The sequence below is a fragment of the Cyprinodon tularosa genome, unplaced genomic scaffold (genome assembly GCF_016077235.1).
Source record: "Cyprinodon tularosa strain WSP-4 unplaced genomic scaffold, ASM1607723v1 ctg58, whole genome shotgun sequence".
In the NCBI taxonomy this organism is placed as follows: Eukaryota; Metazoa; Chordata; class Actinopteri; order Cyprinodontiformes; family Cyprinodontidae; genus Cyprinodon; species Cyprinodon tularosa.
In genome coordinates, this window is record NW_024039318.1 from 1,425,513 (window position 1) to 1,435,000 (window position 9,488).

Consider the following 9,488-nt stretch of genomic DNA (forward strand, 5'->3'; position numbering starts at 1 on the left):
CAAAATATGTACTGACCAGATATACATAAAGGAAATGCTCATTTTTTTTTGTTTTAAGTTCAAAAACTGCGTTTTGCCACTCAGCTTTTTGCATATCCAGATGCTTATGGCAGGGCATATTGACATTTGTTATTGTTGTGCCATATGCCGGGATCATACTTTTTGGTCATTGGGAACCAGTGTCCACATTTCATTTTGACATGATGATGTGAAATCAGCTGTGGAATCTCTGCAACAACCCTGTTTCAGCCAAGGCCTCTACAGGCAAGTCACATGGCAAGTCATAGAGGTGTGACCAACCACCACCCCCCTCTGGTTGAGGACAGACAAAATCACAGAGCACAAAAATTCTTTTTCTTTTTGCCTCCTGTGCTCTTTGTCTCCTCTCCCTTGCCCAGGAAGCTGGGGTCCGCTTTAGCTGGTTCCAAGGGCGTAGGTTTGATTTGAACTTTGGTAGGGACACTATTGGTCTGGTGTCATTGGTGCTATGCAATATGCATGCCCTTTTTTATGCTCAATGTGAGCATCCGTACTGATAAGAGGAATTCATTGTTAAAAGAGAAAAGCAACATTTTGCTACATTAATAAAAATGTTATAAGCTCTACACTCATTAGATGCTGTTTATCAATGTTTGAAGCATCACTGGCTCTGAAGAATGTGGAATTAGGACTGTTTTCCACTTTGAAAACGGTTTCATTTGAACGACTAAGAGAGAAGGTAAATACAGTATTTTCTTTTGAAGATATAGAATTGTACAGAGTTAAACCCCACTCTAATATTTGTACCTACTATGCTCTCTCTGTATCAAGCAAAATAATATATTCATTAAAATATTAACTTCACTATAAAAGTTGAACATCTGGGCTATAGTTACTCTGTGTAGCCCATTTCATGTATTTCATCTGGGGCTGAAAAAAAATGAATCATATTGATTATTTCAATAATCGTCAACTAATTTAGTAGGTGATTCATCATTAACTGGAGTATAGAGACTTTCAAACATACAGTAATATAAATGTAAAATGTGTGTGGGAAACCACAGAGCAACCCACTTAGATAAGTTATATCAAAATTGTAAAAAGAAAAAAAAAAATGAAAACAGTAATATAAACTAAATATCGGTAAAAAGGAAACCCTCACATTTTCTTTCTTAATTGGCTGTTGCTAAGAATCAGAAATGTTGATGGCTTATTTGCCCATTTTTCCAGCAGTCTTCAGAACTCCTGGCTGACTCAGAATATTTCGTTTTATGAAAAAAAAAAAAAAAGGTTTTTGTTTTTTAGTGTACATGATATTCATTTTTTTTATTGGGACTAGTTTTGTAGCCTAATATTAATTGTAGTAACCGCTGCATTCTAGTGTGAATAAATTTTCAATGTTGTGCTCCAAGCACACGCGGACTAGAAAACAGCCAATCAGAGAGAGAGAAGGCGGAACTTAAGCCAGAACAACCAATGAGAGTGGAGTTAAACAGCGCAACACAGTTCCATGCGCTGCTAGGTGAAAGGGACAGGAGAGACCAGGCAGAGGAGCTGCGAGAGGAAAATAAGCCACTGCTGCAACAACTACTGCTGTAAATTATAAACACGTTGCTCACATCCAATTATTGGTAGGGACAATTAGGACGGTTCAAAATTTTGGTAGGGACATGTCCCTATGGTCCCTATGCAAACCTACGCCCATGGCTGGTTCTCCACCACAGTGGAGATGCGGGAACCAGATCTCCAGAACCATCAAGGATAAGTCCGAACCTTTCAGAACCAACCTGCTGCAAAACAGAACTTTTGCAACACATTTCTCTTGAGTTTCAGAACTTATAGAGCCAGACTGGAGAGAAGGAGTGCCTTGATGAACGACTGAGACAAAGAACCCCGTGTCTCTGTCCTTAGTGCTGAGCTGCAACTGGATGAAACTTAAGCTCTCCAAATGGAAACGGAAAAAGGTTTGCAGGTCTGGCATGATTTGGGACAGAACAAACAACATGTGTTTACTGATGAGTAAAGTCAAGCTAACAGAATAGACTGCATGCTACACTATGCTACAGGAATATGTGTTGAGCTGTTGCTGAAGCTTGGACAAGCTTTATTTCACAAAAGGTTTTAAACACTGGTATAACATTAGTGTTCATGTGTTCCTCAGCTCATCATTACATTTCCATTACTAAGTCTGACCAAGAGTCATTTAGTGGAATCCTGATGTCTATTCGCTGCTAGCTATTTCAAAGAGGGTAAAGAATCAGTTGACTAAAGGTTTTTGGTTCTTGATTAAGCAAATCATTTAATAAAACATTATTTGGCCAAATAATGTTTTATTCACCTCATGGTGAATTGGTCTGAAAACATTCCAATTTCTTTAAAATTAGTGAAAAGCTAATTTGATCATATCCCAAATTCTTCCAGATAAACTATGGTTTCAAACACAAAATCCATCTTGAACTGTAATATGGTTTCCAACCATGTTTTCCCTTCCTCTTTGTACATAATAGTTTAGTTTAGTTTTATTATTCTTAGCTGAGAGTGTTAAACTGAAATATGTTTGACTTGGAGCTAAATTATTTTTGATAAACTCTTATATTTTGAACAGAAGTTGTGGTGAATTTATTCCGTGTGTGCAGAATTAACTGTTTGACCTCGATTAGTGCTCGAATCACTCATCTATTGTTCTAACACACAGGAAGAATGTTATTTTAGATATCTGAAATGGTTATTTTGACTAGGAAGAAATGCATTTGAGACACCTGGAATATATTCAGCCAAGCTAAGAAATGTCTAAAGGGCCACTTAAAATTTGTAGATTTGTAAGTATTTGAAAGTTTGTTCTTACTAGTACGATTATGTTCTTTGCAGCCTGGATTGTAAATTTTTGCTAGCAAAAATGTAATTTAGAATATCTATATGTACATTTCTTGCTAGTAGGAATGTAGTTTTGACTAGAAAGAATCTTATTTTAGAGATCAACGAATGGAACAATAGAGAGGACGTCGCTTCTAATAAATGTCAATTCGGCCTGCCATAGTCACTGCTGATATCCATCCTTCCGATGACGATACAACTGACGTCTCGCGAGACTCGGCGCAGTTTTCCCAACCAGCAAGTGGTGTTTGCGCGATAGAGACGAGGAAAGATGGCGACGCAGGGGAGCGATTCATCTAAACCTACCGCAAGCAACGGAGAGGTAAAATGAATGACAGTCGCTCAGTTGTTTTTTGCTTGATAGTTTCGGTTAGCTATAGTCTGTTTTACTGTTTTAACGTAGAAGCTTGAGTCCCTAACATTTAACCGTGTCAGCGGTCGCTGCCCTCGCTAGCTTCAGTGACGTTGTCAGTGCCGGTTGGTTTTAAAACGACCTCCCGTCGCCGCTTACGGTCGGTTGTGAAACCGGTGCTGTTAGCTAGTCGAGATACTGGGCAAATGTGGTGTTTACAGTGAAAAAATATTATATTGGCATAATCGCGACAGTCTGTTGAGTTGCTCGTGTCAGTGTTTAACCAGCTGACAACCGCAGCGTGACAGTTAGCTATCACAAGGCCTGAACCTGATCAGCACAGCATGGTTTGATTAACTGGGCCAGTGTGTTCCCACTCATTTCAGCCTCCAGTTAAATCTTCTCACATGTTAATTTTCTCCTCAATCTCCAACTTGATCGTTCACCTGACAGACACTTTTGGTAATAAGGCTGATCAGATGAAATAACCAGATGTAGCTTAGCCATATATTGCCTAACAAGGTTCCTACGCAGTCTCCGTAATGAAAAAGTAAGGGCATAGCTTAGGTTCTGTAGTTTAGTTCCAGTTTATCCTAGAACATATAGCTATAATTTTTGAAGACCATTTATGGCTTGTGAAATGTATACAAATAGACAATTTCAGTGCTTTTTTTGGCATATAGACTTTAAATCGGTTTAATTTCTGTGGGATTGAGCCTGAAAGGAATCATACCACAAACATTTTTAAAAGGTTTACGTTAAACCTTTTTCTCTGAAAGGGCAACATTTAAATTAGGCTGGTTGATCATTTTGATTGCTAAGGATAAATTACACAAGCTAGCAGGGGGGAGATAATTAATACCTTTAGTGTTTTTTCCCCTTCTTTCTCATTACAAAAAAAAAAAAAAAACATTTTTAGTTTACAATAAAAACATTTAGTGAAAAGTCAATGCAGATATTTTGCCATAATTATTTTTGTTGCATAGGACTTTATTGTTTTACTTTAGGTTGGAAAATAATTTAATAGAATGAACTAAATTAGGTAAAAGTTTAGATATTTGATTTAGAACATTGAATTACAAAAATAGCCAATCTTCTTTCTTCAATAGTCTGTGCATTTATAGTAATTGTTTTGCACTGAAATGTAAAATAAAATGTACAAATAAAATCTACTGGAATATTTCCCCACCGAAAGTCTGAAGGTTTGACATGGTAATTGGGTATCACTATTAATGGGATATAAGGGTTTCTTAATTCATACAAATATTTGTTAGGAATCTTCCTGTCCAATTCCTGAAACGCCAGGACACTTTGCACAAAATAACCTAAATATTAAGAGGAAAAAGAATCCGGCTTTGAATAAAAATATGAAATTTTATTTATATATATATATATATATATATATATATATATATATATATATATATATATATATATATATATATATATATATGAGCTATTTTCAGAGTATTTCCAAAGACATTCAAAGGCGAATAATGAAAGTTATAGACTTTACAAACAACTTAGATATCCTGCTTTAAAAACCCCTTAGTCTCATAGTTGTTATCTATGCCTAATAAGTGTAGTTTGTCTCTAAGGGGCAGTTTTTTGCAGAACAAACATGTCATTAAAGGTCACTGTGAATCACTACATTAAGCCTCTACTCCTGTGTGCTGGAGTCTGGGACATGGCATCATATCTCACCAATAGATAAAATGGCATAGTCGATGAACCCGGTTTAGCTTTTTGCGATCTTTAAAACCTTTGTAAATATCTTGTATTTTAATTATACCAAGTCTCACAGATTAAAAAAGGTTTCTGTGTTTCTAAAAATGTCAAAATTTAAGTTTCAGCTATAAAGACAAGAAAACTTTGCATGTTTAGGAATCCAAATGGAGTCTTTAGGGATAATGACAATGTATTTTATCTATCTTGATTATCTGTTTTACACTCCAACAGGATGTGAAAGAATTTTAGTTTAGTCTGTTTTAAATATTGCATAGAAACTCTTTCCTTTTTTGAATGGTTATTAAAAGTTTGTCCTCTTTTAATCCCAGATAGAATGGTAAAACTAATGTGTGGCATTTACCTAGAAGTCTAAGATGGCCTAGTTAATAATTAAACTTTGTTCAGAATGTGTAATTTATTATCTTAAGGTGAAGAGAGAACTTTTCTTTTTTTTTATTATAGTTGAGTGTATTTTTGGATTTTTCCAGTCCAGTCCAGGAAACAGAAGTCCATGCACCGGATAATTGGATTTGTTTAAATTTCACATAGCAGGATGTTGGAGCATGGATGAAAAGCCTTATTTATGTCCCCTTCATAGATTTGAATGAAGAGGTTTCAAATGTAACAAAGCTAGTTGGAAACTTTAAATCTTCACATTTCTTGTTGCCTTTGCAATCTAAAAACATAACCTGTTGAAACAGATAACATTTTTAGCCAGCCATTGGTTTCCCTAGTGTTTGTAACAACCGGACAGATGCTTAGATAGTGAATAAGTCTTATGACTTAGCATGTCTCATTCTTATGTGACACTTGAATAGAATATGGCCAGAGAGGTGGGGGTTACATTGGCACGCTGCAGATTGGGTGACCACTAATAACTGGTTTTACTGATCATTTACAGCCACTATGACTTTCAAATGAATATGAACTGGAGGTCATATATATATATATATATATACTATGTACCCACAAGTATTAATTAATCTAAGTGAATAATTCAAATCAAGTCTTCCAATTACTTTCATGGCCAGAGTTGTTTAAAATGAAGCCCCAGGCATTCTAATTGTAACTACAAAACATTTAGGAATGAATGGATCGCTCTCAGGAGCTCAGTGAATTGTAGCGTGATACTGTGATAAGATGCCACCTGTGCAAGAAGACTAGTCATGAGACCGTCAGCCCTAAATGTTCCACTATTAAATTTCAGTGGTATCTTGACAAACTGTGAAGCTTCTTTCCCACTGAATATAGAGGGTTTACAGGTGTTTTTCAAACATGGGTGGACCAACTAAGTCTGGTGACACCATCACTGTGTGTTAGTGTTGGAGATATCACTCATGCGACATAAATCACTAAAGAATGGAGAGCAACATGTAAGGAAGTCAGGGTGTAGTAAGTGTACTTTATTATTTTGTTCTATTATCTTTCCAAATCTCTCTTACTAGTGCTGTGTCATATTTAACAAAAGTTATCAGAGTTGTTTTGTTGTGTTGACTTCCGTACGTTGTGTTCAATGGTGTCACTTAAATTAGCGGGTTAACCCGGGTCTGGTTTTCCCTCAGTATGCTGATCAGAGCCGAGGCGATTTTAACACTGGTCGCTTGCCGAGTTGTTTGACCCGGGTAGACACATGTCAGGGAGCTGTTCCCACTGCCACTAAAAGCTGATTGCTCCCAGGTTTAATTGGGTTTTTCGGCCAGGGGAAAGGGGTATATGTGATCGGGAAAGACAGCAACTATATTGTGTGATCCTTTATTGGGGGTTGGCCTCTTAGTTCCTGTGGAAGCAACTAAATTCTTCAGCATTCCAACAGATTTGAGACAGTTTCATGCTTCCATCTTTGTGCGAAGGGTTTGGAAATTTCTCTTCTAACATTAGACATGTTGTCCTGAGACCATCTTAATTGCGCTCTCTTAAGAATATTTTAGACCATAGACTGACCAAGCTAGACCTTCTTGTTCAACATCAGACTATGGCCTTACAGACGTGTTTCTGAAAGAATTGACAAGACTTCCCATAAACATGCTCCTAAACCTAAAAGTAGAATGCTTCCTGGTTTATGCTCAGAAACCAGGTCATCTGCGTGTTACAGTTAACGCGGATATGCGTCAAAATCTTGCTTAGAATTACCTCTAAGAAAGATCAGTTATTATAAATCATAGCTCCTTTTTATTATTATTTTTTTTTTCAGATCAACAAGAGGAAAAGTTATGGAAGTGGTAGTTAATTAATATAAAGTTTTTAGTTTCTAATTAAGTTTTGTGCATGTATGAATTTTTAGAAAATGTTTTTAAAAGGAGAATTTCCCACCATGCATTTTAGTGCTGAAAGACTTTGCAAAAGGTCAAAGTTGTGAATTTTCTTTTTTAAATTTTAACCAGTATTGTGATTGTGTTCTATTTTTATCTTCCTTTGCCCTAACTACAAGCATGTCGACATTTCACTGCAGGGTTTCATTGCTTTCATGACCTTGAAAGCTTGTTTGTCCAGAGTCCATTGTTGCAGGACTTTGCTGCTGTGAGGAAAACTGCTTTGCTCTGGGTTCAACTCTCCTTCCTTCTGTGTGGTGGCAAAATAACTTTAAAGTGTATTACTGCCTCCTAAAGGATGGAAGTGTACATTTTGGTGTCTTACTCTTGTTAAATGTAATGTGACCATTATTGAGTGCCTCTGCAAATTTGATTTGTGTTTAATTAAATTGCAATATTGATTGCAAATGCAACTAAATTCTCGGCCTTCATTCCTTTGTCCTTATCTAATTTATAAGTTAAGCTTTGAGTACAGTAGTAGTAACAGGTTTTCTGCATAATCTGACATTTATTGACAGTATTTTACACTGATACTGGTTTTCCTACCATGGAAATGTTCACTGCTAGATCATCAATGAACCCTCTTCTTTTGGGTGTATTATATCTTATTTATGTGTGTTTGTAGGTGAGCAGCAATGGAAGCGCTGCAACGGCAGAAGGTCAAACTGTGCAGACGGCTGAAAATGCTCAGGACCCTCAGCAGCAGCAGCAAGCACCTAATGCCTGGCAGGTCATCAAAGGTGTCCTCTTTAGGTACGTTTTTTGAATAAACGAGATTCTATTGCTTAATGAAAGGTAATGCATTGCGTTCATAATAGTCACTGTCCAAATTAAATTGATTTGATGGAGAATAATGGGCTTTAGTTCAGCCAGCTCTTAGTTCTTTCTGTTCCAGATCTTTGTACAGATTCTAGTCTTTCTTTCTGTCTTTCTAATCTGAGTCATCGTCTTTAGAGACGGACAAAAGAACTTTGCTTTTCGGAATTAAGCGGTTAAAAAATAGGTCTGATCTTGGAACAGTAAACTTTTTGAAAGTCTCTTTTTTTTTATTTCCCCATTTATATTTCCAGACATGGTTATTTTCTGTATTTTCTAACAGGCCCAAATGTTCTTTTAACACACAATAGTCCCCCTTCTTCCATCTTCATTTGCGTAACCCACATAAAAAAATAGATTCAAGTATCGACTATTTTTTTCATGGTTAAAAATTGATCTCTTTAGTTACTGTGTTAAAAAGGATCTATCTTTTTTGGTGTTGTCTGTAAGTTGCACTTGGAATTTGTTTTTTCCTGTTCTTAGGCTTTAGTTGCATTTGATTTTTTCTTTTTTCTGATTACATATAAGGTTTAATAGGAAGGGATTGTTTAGGCAAAGACATTTAAAGCACAGCGTGTTTACACCAAAATAAAACGTTTTAGTTTTAGAGTAAGCAAAAAATACTATTATTATTATTATTATTACAGTCACTTAAATGTAGTCATGCAGTATTGATTCCCCCCTAACTGAATTAAAAAGACACTTCTTCTTTCTAGATGTTATACTATTTCTACCTTTAAACTTTTTAACCTAAATAACATTTTCACTATTTTGATATTACTTTGTTCTCCAGAATCTTCATAATTTGGGCAATCAGTAGTTGGTTCCGCAGAGGGCCATCCACTCCTGATCCGAACACACCAGCAGGGGCCCCCAGAGTACCCAGCAGGAACCTGTTTCCTAAAGACACCCTCATGGTACATTATTCTTCTTCACCCTGTTTCCACTTTTGATCTATTATTTTCTTGATGTTTTTATCCTTATTCCAAATTTACAGATATGCAAGGATCTAAACAAGTAACATATATTTATTTTTATATATTATTTTTTTCATTTGTGTTTACTTTTTATTTCTTTTTAAGTTTGATTCTTATGAAATGTGAATATAAGTTATATTTATCAGTTTATTTTCCATTTAAAAAAGTTAAGATCTAGCAGATATAAGATACACTTTACTGATCTCACAAAGGAAAAATCCACTCCTTTGAATTTCTCCCTTCATTTTTTGAGTGAATTTCTCCTTTGTGAGATGAATAAAGTCTATCTTATGTTATGTATAGCTTACCCAGCGCCATAAATATTAAAAGGTATGGGGGTACACAGACTGTAGGTCATGATGCACAATTCTGATTGGTTTGCCGAGATTCCTTTTTTTTTCTGCATGGTCGTTAAGAAAACTGCATAAATGCAGCCATCATCAGATTAAAGTC

The 9,488-nt window shown here is 35.9% G+C and overlaps 1 protein-coding gene across 1 annotated transcript in view; it reads left to right on the forward strand.

The window, feature by feature from the left end:
- The first annotated feature begins 3,124 nt into the window (after positions 1-3,124).
- clptm1 (CLPTM1 regulator of GABA type A receptor forward trafficking) overlaps positions 3,125-9,488 on the forward strand; it is a 19,686-nt gene continuing 13,322 nt past the window's right edge. The window contains exons 1-3 of the mRNA XM_038306378.1: positions 3,125-3,175; positions 7,868-7,995; positions 8,852-8,975. Coding sequence (XP_038162306.1) covers positions 3,125-3,175; positions 7,868-7,995; positions 8,852-8,975 — 303 coding nt within the window. The remainder of the gene's footprint in view (positions 3,176-7,867; positions 7,996-8,851; positions 8,976-9,488) is intronic.